This window comes from Bombina bombina, chromosome 2 (assembly GCF_027579735.1).
Source record: "Bombina bombina isolate aBomBom1 chromosome 2, aBomBom1.pri, whole genome shotgun sequence".
Taxonomy (NCBI): Eukaryota; Metazoa; Chordata; class Amphibia; order Anura; family Bombinatoridae; genus Bombina; species Bombina bombina.
This window is the reverse complement of record NC_069500.1, coordinates 346,922,566-346,950,122: the sequence shown is the minus strand read 5'-3', so window position 1 is coordinate 346,950,122 and position 27,557 is coordinate 346,922,566. Positions and strand designations below refer to the sequence as shown.

Sequence of the window (27,557 nt, the reverse complement as noted above, 5' to 3'; positions counted from 1 at the left end):
GACGGCACCCCAACCTAGAAGGCTGGCGTCTGTTGTTACAATTGTCCAGTCTGGTCTGCTGAATGGCATCCCCCTGGACAGATGTGGCCGAGAAAGCCACCATAGAAGAGAATTTCTGGTCTCTTGATCCAGATTCAGAGAAGGGGATAAGTCTGAGTAATCCCCATTCCACTGACTTAGCATGCACAGTTGCAGTGGTCTGAGGTGTAAGCGAGCAAAGGGAACTATGTCCATTGCCGCTACCATTAAGCCGATTACCTCCATGCATTGAGCCACTGACGGGTGTTGAATGGAATGAAGGGTGCGGCAAGCACTTTGAAGTCTTGTTAACCTGTCCTCTGTCAGGTAAATCTTCATTTCTACAGAATCTATAAGAGTCCCCAGGAAGGGAACTCTTGTGAGTGGAACGAGTGAACTTTTCTTTTCGTTCACCTTCCATCCATGTGACCTTAGAAAAGCCAGTACTAACTCTGTATGAGACTTGGCAGTTTGAAAGCTTGAAGCTTGTATCAGAATGTCGTCTAGGTACGGAGCTACCGAGATTCCCCGCGGTCTTAGTACCGCCAGAAGAGCACCCAGAACCTTTGTGAAGATTCTTGGAGCTGTAGCCAATCCGAATGGAAGAGCTACAAACTGGTAATGCCTGTCTAGGAAGGCAAACCTTAGATACCGGTAATGATCTTTGTGAATCGGTATGTGAAGGTAAGCATCCTTTAAATCCACTGTGGTCATGTACTGACCCTTTTGGATCATGGGTAAAATTGTCCGAATAGTCTCCATTTTGAACGATGGAACTCTTAGGAATTTGTTTAGGATCTTTAAATCCAGGATTGGTCTGAAAGTTCCCTCTTTTTTGGGAACCACAAACAGATTTGAGTAAAACCCTTGTCCCTGTTCCGACCGTGGAACTGGATGGATTACTCCCATTAACAAAAGTTCTTGTACGCAGCGTAAAAACGCCTCTTTCTTTGTTTGGTTTGTTGACAACCTTGACAGATGAAATCTCTCTCTTGGAGGAGAGTATTTGAAGTCCAGAAGGTATCCCTGAGATATTATCTCTAGCGCCCAGGGCTCCTGGACGTCTCTTGCCCAAGCCTGGGCGAAGAGAGAAAGTCTGCCCCCCACTAGATCCGATCCCGGATCGGGGGCCCTCAATTCATGCTGTTTTAGGGGCAGCAGCAGGTTTCCTGGCCTGCTTGCCCTTGTTCCAAGACTGGTTAGGTCTCCAGCTTTGTCTGTAGCGAGCAACAGATCCTTCTTGTTTTGGAGCAGTGGAAGTTGATGCTGCTCCTGCTTTGAAATTCCGAAAGGAACGAAAATTAGACTGTCTAGCCTTAGGTTTGGCTCTGTCTTGAGGCAGGGCGTGGCCCTTACCTCCTGTAATGTCAGCGATAATTTCTTTCAAACCGGGCCCAAATAAGGTCTGCCCTTTGAAAGGTATATTAAGTAATTTGGACTTAGAAGTTACATCAGCTGACCAGGATTTTAGCCACAGTGCTCTGCGCGCCTGAATGGCGAATCCGGAATTTTTAGCCGTAAGTTTAGTTAAATGTACTACGGCTTCCGAAATGAATGAATTAGCTAGCTTAAGGATTCTAAGCCTGTCCGTAATGTCGTCCAGAGTAGCTGAACTAAGGTTGTCTTCCAGAGACTCAATCCAGAATGCCGCTGCAGCCGTGACCGGCGCAATGCATGCAAGGGGTTGCAATATAAAACCTTGTTGAACAAACATTTTCTTAAGGTAACCCTCTAACTTTTTATCCATTGGATCTGAAAAGGCACAGCTATCCTCCACCGGGATAGTGGTACGCTTAGCTAAAGTAGAAACTGCTCCCTCCACCTTAGGGACCGTTTGCCATAAGTCCCGTGTGGTGGTGTCTATTGGAAACATCTTTCTAAATATCGGAGGGGGTGAGAACGGCACACCGGGTCTATCCCACTCCTTAGTAATAATTTCAGTTAGTCTCTTAGGTATAGGAAAAACGTCAGTACTTGTTGGTACAGCAAAATATTTATCCAACCTACACATTTTCTCTGGTATTGCAACTGTGTTACAAACATTCAGAGCCGCTAACACCTCCCCTAGTAATACACGGAGGTTTTCCAGCTTAAATTTAAAATTTGAAATATCTGAATCCAATCTGTTTGGATCAGAACCGTCAGCCGCAGAATGAAGCTCTCCGTCCTCATGTTCTGCAAGTTGTGACGCAGTATCTGACATGGCCCTAGCATTATCAGCGCACTCTGTTCTCACCCCAGAGTGATCACGCTTGCCTCTTAGCTCTGGTAATTTAGCCAAAACCTCAGTCATAACAGTAGCCATATCTTGTAATGTTATTTGTAATGGCCGCCCAGATGTACTGGGCGCCACAATATCGCGCACCTCCCGAGCGGGAGATGCAGGTACTGTCACGTGAGGCGAGTTAGTCGGCATAACTCTCCCCTCGTTGTTTGGTGAAATTTGTTCAATTTGTACAGATTGACTTTTATTTAAAGTAGCATCAATACAGTTAGTACATAAATTTCTATTGGGCTCCACTTTGGCGTTAGCACAAATAGTACAGGTCTCATCCTCTGAATCAGACATGTTTAACACACTAGCAACTAAACTTGCAACTTGGAAATATTATTCAAGTAAAATACAATGAAAAACGTACTGTGCCTAAGAAGCACAGAAAGATATATGACAGTTGAAATCAATAAACTGAAAAGGTTACAGCATCAAACTTTGTAAAAACAAAACACAATTTTAGCAAAGGCTTGTTCCCATTATCAAAGAATAACTAACCCTGATGGCATAAAAAAGTTAAAGAATAAACGTTTTTTTGGTTTTTTTTTATCACAGTCAACTACAATCTCACAGCTCTGTTGTGAAGATTACTTCCCTCAAACAAGCTTTGAAGACCCCTGAGTTCTGTAAGATGAACCGGAACATGCAGGAAAAAACAATGAGCTTCTGACTGAAATTTTTGATGCGTAGCAAAAGCGCCAAAAAAAGGCCCCTCCCCCTCCCACACAACAGTGAGAGAGATCAGTAAACTGTCAGAATTAGATCAAGCAACTGCCAAGTGGAAAAATAGTGCCCAAACATTTTATTCACCCAGTACCTCAGAAAATGAAAACGATTTTACATTCCAGCAAAAACGTTTAACATAAATTAAGAGTTATTAAAAAGCCTGTTGCTTGCAAATAGGCTAAAGTCTTATATACACAGTGTAATTCCAGTGAAGTACCATTCCCCAGAATACTCAAATGTAAAATATACATACATGATATTATATTGGTATGGCAGGATTTTCTCATCAATTCCATTGTCAGAAAATAAAAGCTGCTACATACCTCTTTGCAGATTAATCTGCCCGCTGTCCCCTGATCTGAAGTTTACCTCTCCTCAGATGGCCGAGAAACAGCAATATGATCTTAACTACTCTGGCTAAAATCATAGAAAAAACTCTGGTAGATTCTTCTTCAAATTCTACCAGAGAAGGAATAACACACTCCGGTGCTATTAAAAATAACAAACTTTTGATTGAAGAAATAAAACTAAGTATAATCACCATAGTCCTCTCACACATCCTATCTAGTCGTTGGGTGCAAGAGAATGACTGGGAGTGACGTAGAGGGGAGGAGCTATATGCAGCTCTGCTGGGTGAATCCTCTTGCACTTCCTGTTGGGGAGGAGTAATATCCCAGAAGTAATGATGACCCGTGGACTGATCACACTTAACAGAAGAAATTGTATGTTCTACCTAAATCATGAAAGAAACATCTTGGGTTTCATGTCCCTTTAAATGTAGAGATTAGAGATCCTGATGAATATAGTCTTGTCTCAGAGGAAGAAACCATAGAGAGCAAGAAACATCTGCACTATATCCGCATACCAAGTCCTGTGGAGTCAGACTGGAGCAATTAATATTATTGACGTTGACTCCTGTTTGGTTCAAGTATGATTCTTGGAAACAGGTATACTAGATGAAGGTCCCATGAACACACCAAGGTGTCTAGTAGGAGAGCCTTTGGATCTTTTGACAATAGCTTGGAAGCATGTGATTTATATTAAAGTTCATCAGATGTATGTCCTGTAAGCCCATTTTGATCTTAAATGTCCTAATGGAGAGACCACTCTCTTGAATGGACCGATAGACCACTGAAATGATCCACCTCTCAGTTGTTCACACCTGGTACGTGAATTGCTAATATTGAGCAAAAAGTCCTCTCTGCCAAAGACAGAGTTTAGATACTTCCTGCATGGCCAGTGGTCTCAAATACACCGCTTGATAATTTATGTAGGACACCGCCAATATGTTTTCAAACTGGAAACTGATACACTTTTCCTCCTTCGATAGGGGTCAGGGCTGAGAGCCCGAAGATCGCTCAAAGTTCCAGAATGTTGATTGGTAACCTTGCCTCTAGAGGAAATCTAACACTTTGCACTCTTTGAGAAACTCAGACCGCTAGAGAGACTGGCATTCATCAGCACAATAGGCCAAGACTGATGAAGAAAGGATGTTCCAAGAGTCAAAGACAGACTTTGTGTCCTCAAGTTTTTTTTTTTTACGGATAATCCAAATCAATCTGTATGCCAAATGTAAATAATTCTTTGACCACTGACTTAGCAAGTCATTAAAAGGGGTCTCAAGAGAAAATGGGGCAAATATGCTTCAGAAGCAGCTACCATAAGTCCCCCCCGCCACCCTGCACTGAACTACAGATGGAAGGTAGTTGTCATGAACCAAGCCTCCGGATTAAAAAGAAAAAGAAAAGGTCTGGGAGGCATTCTGCTAAGAAGGGCTGTGTGGGGATTTGAACCTGTGGCTCTGTGGTTACTATTCCTGTTTGCTTGCAAGTCGGTTTGCTTGTGTGTTGAGCCACAGCCAGTTCTAGTAATAGCAAGGAACTTAAAAGATCTGATAAATAACTATTTGCCTTACTTGTTATTACACCTGTGCAACACACAGGTGTTCTCAATTCTTCTGTCATGTTCTGTCTCCGGATATCATGTGAGAGCCTCATTGTCTGGAACAGTTGCTTTAAAGGTCTATCATGAACCAAGCCTCCAGACTAAAAAGAAAAAGAAAAAGTCTGGGAGGCATTCTGCTAAGAAGGGCTGTGTGGGGATTTGAACCTGTGGCTCTGTGGTTGCTATTTCTGTTTGCACAGGGTTTGTTCTGATTAATTCCAGAATTGAGAACACCTGTGTATTGCACCATTGTTCAAATCCCCACACAGCCCTTCTTAGCAGAATGCCTCCCAGACCTTTTCTTTTTCTTTTTAATCTGGAGGCTTGGTTCATGACAGTAGTGCAAGGTAGGAAGAGTCACACCCACTGAATCCTACATTGCGAGGTTCTGTCCGGGAACTAGATGCATAAGGATTGAGTCTATTATGACTCCTGTAAATGCTACCCTTATGGGAGAATATAATGAGCCTTTGGGGTATATCATTAACCCAACAATGGTCTTGAATGACAACAAAAACTGGTGAGTAGAGAAAAATAGCTATTAACAGAAAATAAGCTTGCACTAGTATGGCATTCAGATGAGGAGCAACTGAAATGTCCTGAATCTGAGCACTGTCAAGATCTCATCCAACACGGGTGGAAAAACTGACAAAGTTTTGAAGATATACAAACCTCAAGAGCTAAAAGTACCCCTATGTATAGGGATGTGCAGCTAGGATCCTAGAGGTATATACTAGCCATAAATTGACCCTTTGGATGAAGGGTAAAAAACAGTTAGGAAAGTTCCCAGTATACCAGTGGGAATCCTAACCAACGTGTTTATGGATGTTAATCTGAAACAGGACTGTAAATCCCTTAGGATAATGAAATGATTGGAGTATAAAAAAAAAACTCTTGACCCTGAGGTTACACAGGAACTGGCATTAATTGATTCCCCTACATCCAAATCCTTAAATAAAGGTTGCCGCCTCAGAAGGATCTTAGCAACCTGAGATAGGCCCGCTGGTCATAAGGAGAACAAAACTCTTGATCTCTTAAAGGACAAAGAGAATCAGTCCAGATGGATCCAAAATATATAAACTTATACATAGCTTACTGATGTGATACAAGTAGTAGCAATGGTATACATGTACCTACTTAAGCATTTGCATATGTCTATATTGCCAAGTAGCCTTACAGACTAAAAATATAGATTAACAGGTACACATTGGATACTTGTAAATCCATTTCTAGATAAGCAGAGACTGTGTATATCTTTAGAAAGTAAATACACAACGTACATGATCCATGAAAATATTCATGATTAATGCTCAGTGTCTGCATGATAAACAGATGTGCATATATATATATATATATAAATTACCCATACCATAGCTATACAATAGATACCAATATACCTTATCGCTAAAGGATCTCCACTGTAAATAAAAATACTAATGATCAGTGTTCAATAGCTGCATGATAAAACCTTTGTGCATAGATATAAATGACACATAATATGGATATAAAAGAGATACCAATAGATCTTATCTCTAAATGATCTCCACTGTGTATTAAAATACAGAAAAGTCCTGCAGAACTGCAATAAGAAATAAAACCTGCCGAGTACAATGCATGAAAGGTATATCCCTAGAGGGTATATACTATAGAATTAAAGGGACACTAAACCCAATTTTTTTCTTTCGTGATTCAGATAGAGCATGCAATTTTAAGCAACTTTCCAATTTACTCCTATTATAAATTTTTCTTTGTCTTGCTATCTTTATTTAAAAAGCAGGAATGTGATGCATAGGAGCCAGTCCATTTTTGGTTGAGAACCTGAGTTATGCTTGCTTATTGGTGGCTAAATGTCAGCCACCAATAAGCAAGCGCTATCCATGGTGCTGAACCTAAAATGGGCTGGCTGCTAAGATTTACATTCCTGCTTTTTAAATAGATAGCAAGAGAACAAAGAAAATTTGATAATAGGAGTAAATTAGAAAGTTGCTTAAAATTGCATGCTCTATCTGAACCATTAAAGCAAAAATGTGGGTTTAGTATCACTAAGTACACTAATAGTATAGGATATCTAATGCCTTGCATATCTACAGAGATAAGAGTTATTTCTATGTAAAAATTATTTGTGTTGCTGGACATGCAATGCACATAGATAGCTCAAAGCAATTTGTATATCCCAATAGTGTACAAAAAACTTGCATAATGTATGTACTGCAAAAAAATATTCCAAAGCATGAAAAGTACAACAGGGTATAAAATGCAGACTGACATAAAAAAATATCTGGTTTTAGGATGTCAGAAAACTGATTCCTCATTAGAGATATCTGTGGGGACAGAGGAATTTTGTTCCAGATTTTACTTATAATAAAGTATGCAAAGACACTGTATATACTGTATTAGTAGAGACAATACCCGGAAGAGAGACTTCTACACTATTTTTATACTCCCATGAAAATTAATGTCCTATTTTGTAGGACGAACCACTGATCGACTAGGAATATAGAAGAGGGTACTGCATGTCTTTTTGGTTCAGGGTGCCAATTTAAAATCCAGCAAAAGAGCACCACAGCATCGCACTTCCCCATCCATGTTTGAAAGTTGGTATTAAACAATTACGAACAATACTTTAACCTACTCAACATCATACAAAAGCCCTGCTTGATGAACCAAAGATTTCATTTCATAATGAATTGTTCTATAAGACATTCTACCAATAATCTGAAGTCCATTGACTATGCTTCATGACCCAGGAAAGCTTCTTTTAAGCTGTTGTCCTGTGGGACACCTATCAGGCAAGCTGTTAACTATCAGAAAGTTGTCTTTTGATTCTGTCGTGGATTTGGTCTGCCAGACTTCCAGTTTCTTAATGCATTTGGATGGTGAAGAAAATGATACTCACTGACACCTGGGCTTTCTGGGCAATTTCTCTAAAGGAAAGATCTACACTTTTAATGGCTATAAAAGTCTTTCTTTGTTAAATGCCTTTTTGTATGCAACATACTACTTCATGCATACTTAATGCTTAAGAATGTGTAGTAACACAGTGTGTTTCAACACTGCTTTTATACAGACAGAAGGTTTGTAAGTAATCAGTGCGGACATCTGTAGGAATTGTTACTATCAACTTTCATGGCCTAATTTACTTCTAATGAAGCAGAACAGTTGTCAGCTGTTAACCCATTGCTTGCTTCTTGAAAAGGGCCTTTGGTTATTAGTCAGTAACACCAACTGAAATTGATTTATTTTTAGAATAAAAAATTTCCGGTTATATCAGACCATTACTGATTTGGTTAAATATCATTATATATGCATAGATAGATGAACTCTCTCAAGTTTAATAGGTTAATTATTCATATTTAATCAACTTTTCAGCTGTAGTTTATTGGAAGGAGAAAAATAATAACCTTAATAATAACAATATAAATAGCTTTATTTAACTAAAACAATAACATATTTCATTTTTAATGCTTGCCCTCCCTCTTCATACTTAGGTCCTTGTGCAGATCTATTCAACTCCAAACAATCGTCTATTTAGTGAGCTTTTGGAAATATAGTATGGGCTGATTCTGTGTACACATATTTGCAGGGGAGCAATGGAATTAAAGGACAGTAAAGTAAAAATTAAACTTTTATGATTCAGAAAGAACATAACATTTTTAACGATTTTCCAATTTACTTTTCTTATCTAGTTTGCTTTGTTCTCTTGGTATTTATTTTTTAAAAGCATACATAAGTATGCTCAGAAGTAGTCCCCTTCTGTGAGCTAGATGCTTGTCACTGTCTCACAAAAGGTGTCCAGATAGGTCCCAGTAGAGTATTTTTCTCCTTCAACAAAGGATACCAAGATAATAAAGCAAATTAATAATAGAAGTAAATCTGAAAACTGAAAATGGTATGCTCTATTTGAAACCCAAAAAGATTTCTTTCATGATTATGTCCCTTTAAGGTCTATTTCTCAACTTTGTATGTTTATTTTATAACATATTTGATGTGAAGAAGTGGCATGTTATTTTCTGCAGACACAAATTCACAGTTTTGAGAACTACAAAAACAATAAAATGTAATAATATCCTCAAGATAGAAAAATTGCCCAAAAAATCTGATAGAAACCTCTGGTAGCGCATGACATTGTGAATGGATTAATGTAATTAATTTACCAAAAAATGTTTTTAACCCCTTGAGTGCTGACGGCTCGGAGCCGTCACAAATTGTCTCAGTCAGGTGCTAATGACGGCTCAGAGCTGTCACTAGCACTCTCCCAATTTGAGGGAGATCGGGGGGCTCCCACCGGCTCCTACCTCGGCGATCTGGCCTGCATAGTGACAGGCATCGCCGGGGCTTCACGTTATACATGGTGACGTCACACGAAATGACGTGATGACGTCACCGCGCAACTTTATTTAACATGAACAATGTTAAATATAGGAGCAGGGGCATGCTGCTTAGAAGCCTGTATCTCAGGCATCTAAGCAGATACAGACCCCCAAGACCCACCGTTGGAAAGGTAATCGCCTAAATTTTCCAACAGTGTAAGTCTTGGGGATCTAAAAAAAAGTAAAAAAAAAAAAAAATATTAAAAAAATATAAAATAAAAAACTCCCTTAAAAAACCTTAGCACCTAGGTTGGAAAGTGCTTAGCACTCAAAGGGTTAAATTACAAACATGAATATACAGCATCTTGCTATATAATCAAAAACGAATCTATATTTCAGGATTAATAACCTTCTTAAATAGAAAATAGTATCTTAAATAGAAACTATAATTAGAAAGATTTTTCCTTAAAAAAGCATTTTATTTAAAAAAAAATCCAATTTAAAACAAAAAAATCTTATTTAAATAAAAACATCTGATTTACATCAAACAATCATTTTTATTTTATTTTTTTTATTATTGATTTTTATCCACCCCATTTAAAACTCTAACGTACGTCATTTTTTGGTAACCTAAACTTCTTTCTTTAACCTCTGGCAGTTTACCACTTACCTTTTGTAACATTTCGCTTCACTGGACTTTTGACCAGTAGTGTATGTGTTTAAAGGGATATGAAACCCAAACATTTTCTTTTGTGATTCTGAGTACTGTATACCATTTAAAAAAAAATCAATTTACTTATATTATTAAATTTGCTTCACTCCCATAATATTCTGTGTTGAAGAGATATCTAGGTTGGCATCTGGAACACTGCGTGGTAGGAAATAGTTCTGCCATCTAGTGCTCTTGCTAATGGATAACATTCTTGTAAAACTGCTGCTATATAGTGCTCCAGTAATGGGCTGGCTCCTAAGCATATGTCCCTGTTTTCAACAAAAAATACCAAGAAAACTAAGAAAAATTGAGAATAGAAGTAAATTAGAAAGTTGTTTAAAATGGCATGCTCTATCTGAATCATGAACGAAAAAAATGACTTTTATATCCCTTTAATCCATTTGCTGAGGTTTTTTTTGCAATACAATGTTGCTGGCTAAAGTGTTATAGAATGCATTTAATAACTACTAAGAATATTGAAAATGGAAAAATATTAAATATCCAATATAAAGGAATCCCTGTAAGTACACGTGTGTAATGTTATATTACCTGATTTCTCTCCAAAAAGATCTTCCAAGTAGTTCTTTAAGGAATCTCTCGGAATTTCCATTGATGGTCTTACAGAACGTGTGTTGGGAACAAAGCCTTTTAAAGGAAATCCTAACCGCTTTTCCAAATGCTCAAGAGCCTCTTTGGCATCATCAACCTGTTGCATACAAAAGAGATGTGAAGAGTTAACAAATCTAGGGCTACAATGATTCTTGTCTTATGGTTCTTTTCTCATTAAGTCATTATCACAATAACTGAAAAACCTCTAGACATGCATCTGATCAGTTGAAAGTATTGTGGCTATGCATGAAAATCACAAGATACATTTAAACAAAAACTAGCACATTCATTATAAAGAGACAGGTTAGCTCTGTGGTAGTATAACTGTCCCCTTAAGTAATTTCAACAATAAACTTTCATGATTCAGATAGAGCATACATTTAAAAAAAAAAAGCTTTATTGAAATATATTCAAATATACAAACTCAGCAGAAGATACAAAACAGATTTCAAGAGTTATACATGAGGAGGTAGGTCATACAACACATCATTATCTGACATGTACCGTCCACCGAGTCTTTCCCAGCTCATTTTGATGATGTACAATTGCTATTCATGCCTGTTGGAGACAGAGGTGGCCTCTCCTAGAACGGGTTGATGGTAGTAGGATAACTGGTGAATGGGACATACAGATCATTTGCATCGTAATAGTTAAGGTAAAACATATTTAATCCTGAACTGCTAATTATTATTGAAACATAACAGTTATATAGTGCAATGCGTTTCAAGTTAATACAATCAATTCTGTATAAACAAAAGTAACTAATTAAGCAGGGTAAACAAAGGGAAATCCATGGGATATAGTGTTTATATTGTCTTAAACTCCAGTGGTCTTTGTGTGCACTAATTGCATCAGTATTTTGTCTGTAAATGGATGTCCCTGAATTAATCATTACAGAGGGGACAATTTTTCCTTAGGTTTATGGGGGGAAGTGGGTGGGCTAAGAAGTGTTGCTGTCAGTTATCTTTATGTGCGTTCCATCCCATTGTCATGTAATCGTGTTTTTCTATTTTACCTACTCTAAGAAAGTGGTATCTTTCCAAGATAAGCAGGTATTCTACTTGTTTTTCCAAGATGAAATGTCTGGCACTTCAGTGGATTTCCATTTCTGAGGTATCAGTATCTTTGCGCTGTTAATCATAATGTAGAGGAGCAATTGTTTTACTTCATCTCTGGTATTTGGAAGTTTGTTGAACAACAACAGGCCTGGGTCACTTGGTATGTTTGTTGAGTTTTGTTGATGTGTGTGATTATGTCCCCCCAGAATGTACCTAGCCTATTGCAGCTCCACCATATGTGGAGCATGTCAGCTGTCTCACCACACCCCGTCCAACAGTGGCTGTTGGCCTGTTTGTATATCTTTTTAAGGCATACAGGTGTCAGGTACCAGCATTCCAAAAATTTGTAATTCATTTCTTGAATTTTTGCTGATAAAGATGCTTTTTTGTGGTTTTGGAATATCCTTAACCAATCTTTGGAGGTGATGCCCGAGCCTCGCTCTGTGGGCCATTTATGGCAGTATGATGGAAGCGGGTCCAATGAGTTGTCCGTAAAAATCTTGTATAGAGATGAGATAGTATGTCGGGGATAGAGGGTTAGCGTGCATAAAGTTTCAAAGGATGTTAATTGGCGCAACACATTGTGTTTTTGTTTGTGAGTGTTGAGGTAGTAAGTTAGTTGTGCATAGGTGTACCATGACATTGGATTGTTACCTATCTTGTTTACTAATTCTTGTTTTGGTAGAAGTTACCTTCCTGGGGCAATACTCTTTAATGTGTAGTCTCTTAGTTGTGGGGAGTTCGGTGGGTCTGTTTTAATTTGGGGTAAGAATGCTGATGTGATGTGATGTGCGTGCTTGGGTTCATTGTTGCATCCCACTGCGAGAATAGCTCAGACAGCAGTGGGAAGTCCAAAATTATACCTGGCCTGTGTGCTGGATGCATACATTGCTAGTTTGTATTTGTTTGCCTGTGTATTTAAGCCTTTAATGTTGGGATCAGACCTAATTTTGCACGCAAGCACTTCAATTGATAGGGCAGCACTTCAATTAATAGTACAAACAGTATAGGCGACAGGGGACATCCCTGTCGCATACCATTTTTTATTTTTAAAAAGTCGGAGAGGACTGAATTGGTTTTGACCTTGGCAGTGGGATTAGTGTAGAGTGAAAAGATTTTTTCTATTAAATGATTGCCTATATTCGTGACATGCCGAGTGGCCCTGAGAAAATCACAGTCCACTCTGTCGGCATCTGTCGAGATAAGGGCCACGGCTTGATGGGTATTGCGTGCTAGAGCAACTAGTTGCAACATTTTTAGGGTGTTATCTCTAGATTCCCTGCCTGGGATAAAACCTACTTGGTCAGGTGCTATTAGGTGTGGGAGCAAAGGGTTCAGTCTATCAGCCATGATTCTAGCAAATATTTTAATGTCTGTGTTTAAAAGAGATATGGGTCTGGTTTCTGGAGGACAGTGATATGGGCTTCAAGCATCAATCTGGGGAAACTGTCCGACGCGGTGAGGGAGTCAAATAGGCTTGCGAGCTTCGGGGCAAAAATATGAGCAATTTTTTAAAAATATTTAGTACCAAATCCATCCGGTCCCCGGATCCTTCCGGTGGGTAATGACTTAATTTATTTCAGTCACACTGATAGGTAAGTCCAGTTTTTGTGATTGGTCATCGTCTAGTTTGGATAAATGTATCTGCTCTATGTATTCTGAAATGGTCCTTCTTCTACAGTCTGTCTTTTTAGTGTCATTGTCATCCCCTGCAATGTTGTACAGTGAAGAATAATATGAGCGGAATACCTCCGCCAGGGAGATGCTATTGTGCTCAATCCGGCCTCTTCTAGTTTTGAGGTGGAGTATGTGCGTTTTTAGCGGCTTACGTTTAAGGGATCTAGCTAGTAGTTTTCCTGCTTTATTTCCTTGGTCATAGTATTTCTGTTGTAGGATCAGAGCTCTTTTCTGTTGTTCCTTCAGGAGGAAGGTGTTTAGCTCTCTCCTAGTTTGAGTGAGGCGAGTGTTGAGCTCAGTGTTTTTTGGTTCTTTTTTGTGAATTTGTTCAAAGTGTTGTTGCTTTTTTAGGAGGGATTCATATTTAAGTCTATTCTGTTTTACAAGGTTGGCCTTATGTTTTAATATTTCTCCCCGTAAAACGCATTTATGTGCCTCCCATATAGTTGCCCACGTTGTGTCATATAGAGTGTTGATTTGGAAGTATTCAATTAGGGTCTTTTCTATACTGGGTTTAATTAGCGGATGATCTAAAAGGTTATCATCTAACCTCTATATATAAGGGATTATGGGGCTATCAGGCCATTTGATTTGACAAAAGATTGGTGCATGATCTGACCAGGTCTTGGTTAGAATTTATATGCTTTTAATGAGTGTAAGGCCTATGGAATCCGTTAGTATATAATCTATACAGGAGTATACCTTGTGCGGGTGGGAATAGAAAGTAATGTCCCTGACAGTAGGGTGGAGAGTACGCCAAGCATCATGGAGGGCTAAGGATTGAATTTGAGCATTTATGCTTTTTATGTCTCTTTTGGGGATATTAGTTTACCTTGGTTAAGTGGGACATTAAAGTCTCCTCCGACTATCAGTGTACCTTTGGAGAGGTCTAATATTTTACTGGATAGTTTGCGCATGAATGTTAGCTGTTGTTTATTTGGAAAATAAGCATTTACTAATGTGACGGGCTGTCCATGGAGTAATCCTGTTAAAATAAGCATTCTCCCGTCCGTATCTTTTTCTATGTGTATAAGTTCTAAGGGTATGTTGCTTCTGATTAGTAAAAAATGAAGGACAAGCACCACTGCTGTATTAAAACAACAATTTATTCCAAACAGATTAAAAATAGTTCAGGATAGCAGTATCCTAAGAAAAATCGGTTAAAAAGAGCAGAGCAAATTAGGGCTTACGCGTTTCAGCATAAAACCTGAGGCTATGACTACGGCTTTATGCTGAAACGCGTAAGCCCTAATTTGCTCTGCTCTTTTTAACCCATTTTTCTTAGGATACTGCTGTCCTGTTTGGAATAAATTGTTGTTTTAATACAGCAGTGGTGCTTGTCCTTCATTTTTTGCTATCATTACCTGCTGGTTCACTGTGCCAACAAAGCCGCCCACGGATTGGATGGAGAGCACACACCCTCAGTAGTGACGTCACGCACCAGCCGCACAGTACTGTGAGAGAGATCCGATGGAAAGATTTGTTACAGGTGAGCGGAAGGAATAGGAGTGGAACCGGGTTCCCGTGAATCTCCAGATATACCCGCACAGCAACATCCTGAGGGAAGGATCAAAGCCGAGTAAGGATCCACGCATCGTGAGAAGGTATGTGAGGTGAGACCGCCGTGGCATCAACTTTTATTGCAAGTGGACTTTTGTTGAAAGTCTTAAGCTACCGAGCCATATAGCCGGTGTATGACATGATATAGTTGTCTGGACAGCCACTTTTGCAGAATCTGGGCCTTAACTGTACCTCACAGACGCCACTACGATATCCATATATACCGTTCAGGTACAAAGTTTGAACATATATGAACAGGGTTAAGTGCTCTACAAAGGTTATCTATATATCTAATCTTACTTTGTGGACTGAGAAAATAAGAAATAATTAAAGTTTCATAGTATACCCCCAAGTTTCACATTTTTGCTTGCTTCTGATTAGTATACCTACTCCACTCCTCTTGGAGGGGCTAGATGAAAAGTATGCTGTGGTATATTTGTGGTGGTTCCATTTGTGTTCTCTTCCTTTTTTAAAATGTGTCTCCTGGAGGAAGATGATTGCCACTTTTTGCTTGTATAGGTCGTTTAGTATTAGAGACCTTTTGTAGGGTATGTTAAAGCCTTTGACGTTAATAGTGATGATATCAGGTCTGACGATGGCGGTCTGTGCATCTTAAAGTAGTTAGCTGTCATAAATAGAGGTAAGTGTTATGTATGTTACCAATGTGGTATATACTGTCTTGACCACTGGAGTTAGCAAGTTCTATATCAACAGCTTCAGAAACCTGTATACATTTCCAATGGTATGAGATATAGATAGAGGGTAAAAGGGGAGGGAAACAAAATATAACAATAAATAAAACAACAGATAACAATGTAGACTTGGTGCTAGGAAAGCTTTCTTATTTTGCTCAGCAACAGTATTATATAAAGCTTGTATGGGTTGGTAAAACAAAATTAAGTACTAAGCTGAGTACAACAATTGAGGGTAATGACCTTCACCCCCAGCGCGGCATCCAATTAAGTAATAAAGAAATGCCCGTGGGCGTGTATTGACTAACGAAGTTAGTGTACATAAATGTATGTACGTATTGAACTGACTGAGGAACCATACCTGTGGGTGTCCTTAACTCACCCCTTGTGCAGGGTCTAATGGCGCACATCGTTTTTTGTGATGTGTAGTATCTACTTTGCTGTGCGAGGTATCTATTGGTGTAACTATGGTGTGGTATAGGTATGATTTACATTATTATGAGTGAGTCTTCATTCTGCTAACTAGTATGCAGTTTGTTAACTGACTGATGGGGAGAACATTGGCAAAGGTTGAAAAGGGCATAGTAAGGAGTCTTTCCTTACTAGTCAACCAAAACTAAAGCTTGTATGCAGGCAGATTTAAATGTTATACTCATCTGTCCTGTGCTTAGTTATTTCAGTCTCTGTACGCCAGGTTCTCCACTGCTTCTGTATAGGTCCAGCGGCAATGAAGTCCATTTTAGGTGATGGTCTGTAATCGAGGGTCCAGTGTTTAGGATGAGTTCGAGCTTTGTCCTTCTGTGTGCTGTTCCACTGGTGTTTTGGCTCTCGCTTGATTTAAAGGTTCTGTGGGTGGTGTGATTTGTATCTGCAATGCATCGCAGAATGATGGCAAGTCGTCAAGGCTGCGGAATGTAGCCGTCTTATCTCCTCTCGTTGCTGTAAGGCTTACTGGAAAGCCCCATCTGTATGGTATCCTTAGTGATCTTAAAGGGACACTGAACCCAAATTTTTTTCTTTCATGATTCAGATAGAGCATGCAATTTTAAGCAACTTTCTAATTTACTCCTATTATCAAATGTTCTTTATTCTCTTGGTATCTTTATTTGAAATCTATATGAATTGTCTTCCTGCGCTAAAGGCCAGGTTATGTGGTCCTAAAGCTAAAACATTTGAGGTGACACTGAATAGATGGAAATAATCACTCAGGACATAAAATATGTTAGATATAAGCTAATATTTATTATTGATAAAAGAGATGATTAAAATATATTCTATGACAATTTATTTTTTTAAAATTTTATTAAAAAATTGATTGAAAATTGAATTTAATTGAATTTGTATTAAAAAGCTGATATATTAAAATTTATTCGGCAAAAATAACAGAGGCAAAAAGATAAAAAGATAAAATATAGGTGAGGTGAGTGTACTGAGCAGAGGATATAGTTAGTATACACAGCACATATAATTAGTATGTTAGTATAGTTAGTGAGGTTATTATAACAACAGATGCGGTTAGTATACAACAGGTGTAATGAGTGCAGTGGATTTGATTGAGGTTAAAGTGTAAACTATAAAATGTGTCAGTTAAAGGTGTATAAGCTAAAGGTGTGTGTGCTAAAAATATATTATAAACTAAAATAGTGTAAGCTAAACAGCTATAGAATGAATACACCTAAATTCATGTGGTAGACAGTTGTGCAAAAAAGCAATGTAAATAGAGCTTAGGTTAAAAGGTAAAGTTAATAAAGCTAAGTTAATAAAGCTAGAACAATATAACTAAAATTTAGTATAAAGAATAGCCATTTCAAACACAATTGTGATAGAACTGTAAAATGGATCTGAAGTTCTAAAAAAGTTCTTTTCTGTGCACAGATAAAGAGTGTTGGCATATGCAAAATGTTGGGCAAGTGAAATTTTCAGTGCCGTCTCCTTTTTATATTAAAAGTACCTTGTAAGATCAGACTCAAAGTCTGTTTTGTAGTTCAATCCTATAGTAAACGCAAGTGAAGTAATCCGAAGTTCAGGTAATACCAGGTTACCTTAAGCTGCTTATTTCAAGGAAGCATCTGTCAGGTTGTGAATATAATACCTTATTTCTTTCTTTCCTTGTCCTTTATGGTAAAGCCAGGTTACCACTTTGAATTTCGAGCAGCATACAGGACTGTTGTGGCGTTATTGTGGGGCTTCCGCGTCTGGAAGCAGAGTAATTTTCGTCCGGTCTTTTTCCTGCTGATGGTAGTCTGACGTCACAGACTACGGTGGCTCAAATTGGCCAAAAAGAAGTAACGCGTTTCGGTCGTGGACCTTTCTCAAACTTCTGATTTGCTCCGTGTCCGTCTTGGTCTTTATATAGCAGAGCTTATAGCTTGAGTAGGTGAGTCGGATAGAACAGCTCGGGACCGTATTAGAGAACATATCTCATCCATTGAACACATGAATGATGATAGAAATAAAGAACTCCCAGTACCGAAACATTTCAAAACATGCAATAATGGAGATTTGAAACATTTCAGCTATACCATTATAGATAAACTGAAGAGAAATTGGAGAGGAGGGAATCCAACTCATGCCCTCCTAAGATTAGAGGCCAAATGGATCTTTGATCTAGATACCCTAACTCCTAAAGGCATGAATTTAGAGTTCAATCTAGGGAGTTTTCTGCATGAATAAAGTATCTATATTATTTCCTATATAATAAATAAGACATAGTTTGAACTTCTAGTCCTCTGATGGACGTCTAGGGATTAAATTTGTTCTACACTAACTGTCATTTGAAGACAATATATAATATAGTTCAATATAATGAAATATATAATACAGTTTAATAGTATGAGTTATGTACTTCTAACTATAAAACTTTAAGTTATAAATTTTAAATCATAAGACATTTTAATATGTAGTTATAGGCTCAATGAACAGATCTTTTAATCAATTTTTTAATAAAAAATTAAAAAATCGATGTATAAATTCATAACGATCCATTATTAAATTATTAAATTTACACGTACAAAAATACCCCCTCTATAATCTATCTGTTTTATATATACTAAATAGCAGCATTTAATGTTTTTACCTTTTTTCCCTATCTATGTAAGTTTTGAGAAAAGCCAAAAATATAATTGGCTTATAAGCAATGTCGCCTCCAAAAATCAGCAAAAACTTCGCAGGCAAAAAGTATACTATTTTACACTTCTATATATGACACTTTTTTATAAGATACATTATTATAAGATACGTTTTTAAATATGACTTTCCCCCACTCGTAAAATGTAACACACATATTGTTTTCTTTTTTTAGCTGTAATATATTAATCAGTTTTTGTATCATTAGCCATATATGATTATAACGACAATTGCCCATTTCCCATAGATGTTAGCCTTTTGACAATAAATAAGGAGGTGCTTACATACGTCAAGCTATAAGCTCTGCTATATAAAGACCAAGACGGACACGGAGCAAATCAGAAGTTTGAGAAAGGTCCACGACCGAAACGCGTTACTTCTTTTTGGCCAATTTGAGCCACCGTAGTCTGTGACGTCAGACTACCAGCAGCAGGAAAAAGACCGGACGAAAATTACTCTGCTTCCAGACGCGGAAGCCCCACAATAACGCCACAACAGTCCTGTATGCTGCTCGAAATTCAAAGTGGTAACCTGGCTTTACCATAAAGGACAAGGAAAGAAAGAAATAAGGTATTATATTCACAACCTGACAGATGCTTCCTTGAAAAAAGCAGCTTAAGGTAACCTGGTATTACCTGAACTTCGGATTACTTCACTTGCGTTTACTATAGGATTGAACTACAAAACAGACTTTGAGTCTGATCTTACAAGGTACTTTTAATATAAAAAGGAGACGGCACTGAAAATTTCACTTGCCCAACATTTTGCATATGCCAACACTCTTTATCTGTGCACAGAAAAGAACTTTTTTAGAACTTCAGATCCATTTTACAGTTCTATCACAATTGTGTTTGAAATGGCTATTCTTTATACTAAATTTTAGTTATATTGTTCTAGCTTTATTAACTTAGCTTTATTAACTTTACCTTTTAACCTAAGCTCTATTTACATTGCTTTTTTGCACAACTGTCTACCACATGAATTTAGGTGTATTCATTCTATAGCTGTTTAGCTTACACTATTTTAGTTTATAATATATTTTTAGCACACACACCTTTAGCTTATACACCTTTAACTGACACATTTTATAGTTTACACTTTAACCTCAATCAAATCCACTGCACTCATTACACCTGTTGTATACTAACCGCATCTGTTGTTATAATAACCTCACTAACTATACTAACATACTAATTATATGTGCTGTGTATACTAACTATATCCTCTGCTCAGTACACTCACCTCACCTATATTTTATCTTTTTATCTTTTTGCCTCTGTTATTTTTGCCGAATAAATTTTAATATATCAGCTTTTTAATACAAATTCAATTAAATTCAATTTTCAATCAATTTTTTAATAAAATTTTTAAAAAATAAATTGTCATAGAATATATTTTAATCATCTCTTTTATCAATAATATATATTAGCTTATATCTAACATATTTTATGTCCTGAGTGATTATTTCCATCTATTCAGTGTCACCTCAAATGTTTTAGCTTTAGGACCACATAACCTGGCCTTTAGCGCAGGAAGACAATTCATATAGATTTTAATCATCAATTTTATCTGGGGATTTTTTGATATCAACCTGTGTACTTTGAGGTGAACTGTTTCAGCGCTCTCTCTCTCCCTAGATATCATCTTTATTTGAAATGCAAAAATGTAAGTTTAGATTCCGGCCCATTTTTGGTGAACAACCTGTGTTGTTCTTGCTGATTGGTGGATAAATGTATCCACCAATGAACACCAATGAACAAGTGCTTTCCATGGTACTGAACCAAACAACATAATTTATGTAAGAACTTACCTGATAAATTCATTTCTTTCATATTAGCAAGAGTCCATGAGCTAGTGACGTATGGGATATACATTCCTACCAGGAGGGGCAAAGTTTCCCAAACCTCAAAAACAGAATTTATGTTTACCTGATAAATTTCTTTCTCCAACGGTGTGTCCGGTCCACGGCGTCATCCTTACTTGTGGGATATTCTCTTCCCCAACAGGAAATGGCAAAGAGCCCAGCAAAGCTGGTCACATGATCCCTCCTAGGCTCCGCCTACCCCAGTCATTCGACCGACGTTAAGGAGGAATATTTGCATAGGAGAAACCATATGGTACCGTGGTGACTGTAGTTAAAGAAAATAAAATATCAGACCTGATTAAAAAAAAAAAAAACCAGGGCGGGCCGTGGACCGGACACACCGTTGGAGAAAGAAATTTATCAGGTAAACATAAATTCTGTTTTCTCCAACATAGGTGTGTCCGGTCCACGGCGTCATCCTTACTTGTGGGAACCAATACCAAAGCTTTAGGACACGGATGAAGGGAGGGAGCAAATCAGGTCACCTAAATGGAAGGCACCACGGCTTGCAAAACCTTTCTCCCAAAAATAGCCTCAGAAGAAGCAAAAGTATCAAACTTGTAAAATTTGGTAAAAGTGTGCAGTGAAGACCAAGTCGCTGCCCTACATATCTGATCAACAGAAGCCTCGTTCTTGAAGGCCCATGTGGAAGCCACAGCCCTAGTGGAATGAGCTGTGATTCTTTCGGGAGGCTGCCGTCCGGTAGTCTCGTAAGCCAATCTGATGATGCTTTTAATCCAAAAGGAGAGAGAGGTAGAAGTTGCTTTTTGACCTCTCCTTTTACCTGAATAAACAACAAACAAGGAAGATGTTTGTCTAAAATCCTTTGTAGCATCTAAATAGAATTTCAGAGCGCGAACAACATCCAAATTGTGCAACAAACGTTCCTTCTTTGAAACTGGTTTTGGACACAGAGAAGGTACGATAATCTCCTGGTTAATGTTTTTGTTAGAAACAACTTTTGGAAGAAAACCAGGTTTAGTACGTAAAACCACCTTATCTGCATGGAACACCAGATAAGGAGGAGAACACTGCAGAGCAGATAATTCTGAGACTCTTCTAGCAGAAGAAATCGCAACCAAAAACAAAACTTTCCAAGATAATAACTTAATATCAACAGAATGTAAGGGTTCAAACGGAACCCCCTGAAGAACTGAAAGAACTAAATTGAGACTCCAAGGAGGAGTCAAAGGTTTGTAAACAGGCTTGATTCTAACCAGAGCCTGAACAAAGGCTTGAACATCTGGCACAGCTGCCAGCTTTTTGTGAAGTAATACCGACAAGGCAGAAATCTGTCCCTTCAGGGAATTTGCAGATAATCCTTTTTCCAATCCTTCTTGAAGGAAGGATAGAATCCTAGGAATCTTAACCTTGTCCCAAGGGAATCCTTTAGATTCACACCAACAGATATATTTTTTCCAAATTTTGTGGTAAATCTTTCTAGTCACAGGCTTTCTGGCCTGAACAAGAGTATCGATAACAGAATCTGAGAATCCTCGCTTCGATAAAATCAAGCGTTCAATCTCCAAGCAGTCAGCTGGAGTGAAACCAGATTCGGATGTTCGAACGGACCCTGAACAAGAAGGTCTCGTCTCAAAGGTAGCTTCCAAGGTGGAGCCGATGACATATTCACCAGATCTGCATACCAAGTCCTGCGTGGCCACGCAGGAGCTATCAAGATCACCGACGCCCTCTCCTGCTTGATCCTGGCTATCAGCCTGGGGATGAGAGGAAATGGCGGGAACACATAAGCTAGTTTGAAGGTCCAAGGTGCTACTAGTGCATCCACTAGAGCCGCCTTGGGATCCCTGGATCTGGCCCCGTAGCAAGGAACTTTGAAGTTCTGACGAGAGGCCATCAGATCCATGTCTGGAATGCCCCACAGGTGAGTGACTTGGGCAAAGATTTCCGGATGGAGTTCCCACTCCCCCGGATGCAATGTCTGCCGACTCAGAAAATCCGCTTCCCAATTTTCCACTCCTGGGATGTGGATAGCAGACAGGTGGCAGGAGTGAGACTCCGCCCAAAGAATAATTTTGGTTACTTCTTCCATCGCTAGGGAACTCCTTGTTCCCCCCTGATGGTTGATGTACGCAACAGTCGTCATGTTGTCTGATTGAAACCGTATGAACCTGGTCCTCGCAAGCTGGGGCCAGGCCTGGAGAGCATTGAATATCGCTCTCAGTTCCAGAATATTTATCGGTAGAAGAGATTCTTCCCGAGACCAAAGACCCTGAGCTTTCAGGGATCCCCAGACCGCGCCCCAGCCTATCAGACTGGCGTCGGTCGTGACAATGACCCACTCTGGTCTGTGGAACATCATCCCTTGAGACAGATTGTCCAGGGACAGCCACCAACGGAGTGAGTCTCTGGTTCTCTGATTTACTTGTATCTTCGGAGACAAGTCTGTATAGTCCCCATTCCACTGACTGAGCATGCACAGTTGTAATGGTCTTAGATGAATGCGCGCAAAAGGAACTATGTCCATCGCCGCCACCATCAACCCGATCACTTCCATGCACTGAGCTATGGAAGGAAGAGGAACGGAATGAAGTATCCGACAAGAGTCCAGAAGCTTTGTTTTTCTGGCCTCTGTTAGAAAGATCCTCATTTCTAAGGAGTCTATAATTGTTCCCAAGAAGGGAACCCTTGTTGACGGGGATAGAGAACTCTTTTCCACGTTCACTTTCCAGCCGTGAGATCTGAGAAAGGCCAGGACAATGTCCGTGTGAGCCTTTGCTTGAGGAAGGGACGACGCTTGAATCAGAATGTCGTCCAGGTAAGGTACTACTGCAATGCCCCTTGGTCTTAGCACCGCTAGAAGGGACCCTAGTACCTTTGTGAAAATCCTTGGAGCAGTGGCTAATCCGAAAGGAAGCGCCACGAACTGGTAATGTTTGTCCAGGAATGCAAACCTTAGGAACCGATGATGTTCCTTGTGGATAGGAATATGTAGATACGCATCCTTTAAATCCACCGTGGTCATGAATTGACCTTCCTGGATGGAAGGAAGGATAGTTCGAATGGTTTCCATCTTGAACGATGGGACCTTGAGAAATTTGTTTAAGATCTTGAGATCTAGGATTGGTCTGAACGTTCCCTCTTTTTTGGGAACTATGAACAGATTGGAGTAGAACCCCATCCCTTGTTCTCTTAATGGAACAGGATGAATCACTCCCATTTTTAACAGGTCTTCTACACAATGTAAGAACGCCTGTCTTTTTATGTGGTCTGAAGACAACTGCGACCTGTGGAACCTCCCCCTTGGGGGAAGTCCCTTGAATTCCAGAAGATAACCCTGGGAGACTATTTCTAGCGCCCAAGGATCCAGAACATCTCTTGCCCAAGCCTGAGCGAAGAGAGAGAGTCTGCCCCCCACCAGATCCGGGTCCCGGATCGGGGGCCAATATTTCATGCTGTCTTGGTAGCAGTGGCAGGTTTCTTGGCCTGCTTTCCCTTGTTCCAGCCTTGCATTGGTCTCCAAGCTGGCTTGGCCTGAGAAGTATTACCCTCTTGCTTAGAGGACGTAGTACCTTGGGCTGGTCCGTTTTTACGAAAGGGACGAAAATTAGGTCTATTTTTTGCCTTGAAAGGCCGATCCTGAGGAAGGGCGTGGCCCTTACCCCCAGTGATATCAGAGATAATCTCTTTCAAGTCAGGACCAAACAACGTTTTCCCCTTGAAAGGAATGTTTAGTAGCTTGTTCTTGGAAGACGCATCAGCCGACCAAGATTTCAACCAAAGCGCTCTGCGCGCCACAATAGCAAACCCAGAGTTCTTAGCCGCTAACTTAGCCAATTGCAAAGAGGCGTCTAGAGTGAAAGAATTAGCCAATTTGAGAGCATTGATTCTGTCCATAATCTCCTCATAAGGAGGAGAGTCACTATCGAGCACCTTAAGCAGTTCATCAAACCAGAAATATGCGGCAGTAGTGACAGGGACAATGCATGAAATGGGTTGTAGAAGGTAACCCTGCTGAACAAACATCTTTTTAAGCAAACCTTCTAATTTTTTATCCATAGGATCTTTGAAAGCACAACTATCCTCTATGGGAATAGTGGTGCGTTTGTTTAAAGTAGAAACCGCTCCCTCGACCTTGGGGACTGACTGCCATAAGTCCTTTCTGGGGTCGACCATAGGAAACAATTTTTTAAATATGGGGGGAGGGACGAAAGGAATACCGGGCCTTTCCCATTCTTTATTAACAATGTCCGCCACCCCGCTTGGGTATAGGAAAAGCTTCTGGGAGCCCCGGCACCTCTAGGAACTTGTCCATTTTACATAGTTTCTCTGGGATGACTAAATTTTCACAATCATCCAGAGTGGATAATACCTCCTTAAGCAAAATGCGGAGATGTTCCAATTTAAATTTAAATGTAATCACATCAGATTCAGCCTGCTGAGAAATGTTCCCTAAATCAGTAATTTCTCCCTCAGACAAAACCTCCCTGGCCCCCTCAGATTGGGTTAGGGGCCCTTCAGAGATATTAATATCAGCGTCGTCATGCTCTTCAGTAACTAAAACAGAGCAGCCACGCTTACGCTGACAAGGGTTCATTTTGGCTAAAATGTTTTTGACAGAATTATCCATTACAGCCGTTAATTGTTGCATAGTAAGGAGTATTGGCGCGCTAGATGTACTAGGGGCCTCCTGAGTGGGCAAGACTCGTGTAGACGAAGGAGGGAATGATGCAGTACCATGCTTACTCCCCTCACTTGAGGAATCATCTTGGGCATCATTGTCATTATCACATAAATCACATTTATTTAAATGAATAGGAATTCTGGCTTCCCCACATTCAGAACACAGTCTATCTGGTAGTTCAGACATGTTAAACAGGCATAAACTTGATCAGAAAGTACAAAAAACGTTTTAAAATAAAACCGTTACTGTCACTTTAAATTTTAAACTGAACACACTTTATTACTGCAATTGCGAAAAAACATGAAGGAATTGTTCAAAATTCACCAAATTTTCACCACAGCGTCTTAAAGCCTTGAAAATATTGCACACCAATTTTGGAAGCTTTAACCCTTAAAATAACGGAACCGGAGCCGTTTTAAGCTTTAAACCCCTTTACAGTCCCTGGTATCTGCTTTGCTGAGACCCAACCAAACCCAAAGGGGAATACGATACCAAATGACGCCTTCAGATGTCTTTTATAAGTATCAGAGCTCCTCTCACATGCGACTGCATGCCATGCCTCTCAAAAACAAGTGCGCAACACCGGCGCGAAAATGAGACTCTGCCTATGCTTTGGGAAAGCCCCTAAAGAATAAGGTGTCTAAAACAGTGCCTGCCGATATTATTATATCAAAATACCCAGATAAAATGATTCCTCAAGGCTAAATATGTGTTAATAATCAATCGATTTAGCCCAGAAAAAGTCTACAGTTTAAATAAGCCCTTGTGAAGCCCTTATTTACAATCGTAATAAACATGGCTTACCGGATCCCATAGGGAAAATGACAGCTTCCAGCATTACATCGTCTTGTTAGAATGTGTCATACCTCAAGCAGCAAGGGACTGCAAACTGTTCCCCCAACTGAAGTTAATTGCTCTCAACAGTCCTGTGTGGAACAGCCATGGATTTTAGTTACGGTTGCTAAAATCATTTTCCTCATACAAACAGAATTCTTCATCTCTTTTCTGTTTCTGAGTAAATAGTACGTACCAGCACTATTTGAAAATAACAAACTCTTGATTGAATAATGAAAAACTACAGTTAAACACTAAAAAACTCTAAGCCATCTCCGTGGAGATGTTGCCTGTACAACGGCAAAGAGAATGACTGGGGTAGGCGGAGCCTAGGAGGGATCATGTGACCAGCTTTGCTGGGCTCTTTGCCATTTCCTGTTGGGGAAGAGAATATCCCACAAGTAAGGATGACGCCGTGGACCGGACACACCTATGTTGGAGAAATGCCTATAAATACACCCCTCACCACACCCACAATTCAGTTTAACGAATAGCCAAGAAGTGGGGTGATAAAAAAAGTGCGAAAGCATATAAAATAAGGAATTGGAATAATTGTGCTTTATATAAAATCATAACCACCACAAAAAAAGGGCGGGCCTCATGGACTCTTGCTAATATGAAAGAAATGAATTTATCAGGTAAGTTCTTACATAAATTATGTTTTCTTTCATGTAATTAGCAAGAGTCCATGAGCTAGTGACGTATGGGATAATGACTACCCAAGATGTGGATCTTTCCACACAAGAGTCACTAGAGAGGGAGGGATAAAATAAAGACAGCCAATTCCTGCTGAAAATAATCCACACCCAAAATAAAGTTTAACGAAAAACATAAGCAGAAGATTCAAACTGAAACCGCTGCCTGAAGTACTTTTCTACCAAAAACTGCTTCAGAAGAAGAAAATACATCAAAATGGTAGAATTTAGTAAAAGTATGCAAAGAGGACCAAGTTGCTGCTTTGCAGATCTGGTCAACCGAAGCTTCATTCCTAAATGCCCAGGAAGTAGATACTGACCTAGTAGAATGAGCTGTAATTCTCTGAGGCGGAATTTTACCCGACTCAACATAGGCAAGATGAATTAAAGATTTCAACCAAGATGCCAAAGAAATGGCAGAAGCTTTCTGGCCTTTTCTAGAACCGGAAAAGATAACAAATAGACTAGAAGTCTTACGGAAAGATTTCGTAGCTTCAACATAATATTTCAAAGCTCTAACAACATCCAAAGAATGCAACGATTTCTCCTTAGAATTCTTAGGATTAGGACATAATGAAGGAACCACAATTTCTCTACTAATGTTGTTGGAATTCACAACTTTAGGTAAAAATTCAAAAGAAGTTCGCAACACCGCCTTATCCTGATGAAAAATCAGAAAAGGAGACTCACAAGAAAGAGCAGATAATTCAGAAACTCTTCTGGCAGAAGAGATGGCCAAAAGGAACAAAACTTTCCAAGAAAGTAATTTAATGTCCAATGAATGCATAGGTTCAAACGGAGGAGCTTGAAGAGCT

At 39.2% G+C, this 27,557-nt stretch overlaps 1 protein-coding gene across 2 annotated transcripts in view; it reads right to left on the bottom strand.

The window, feature by feature from the left end:
* ACAD10 (acyl-CoA dehydrogenase family member 10) overlaps positions 1-27,557 on the bottom strand; it is a 392,348-nt gene that overhangs the window by 250,641 nt on the left and 114,150 nt on the right. For both annotated transcript variants that reach the window (XM_053701717.1, XM_053701716.1), the window contains exon 6: positions 10,532-10,688. In XM_053701717.1, coding sequence (XP_053557692.1) covers positions 10,532-10,688 — 157 coding nt within the window. The remainder of the gene's footprint in view (positions 1-10,531; positions 10,689-27,557) is intronic.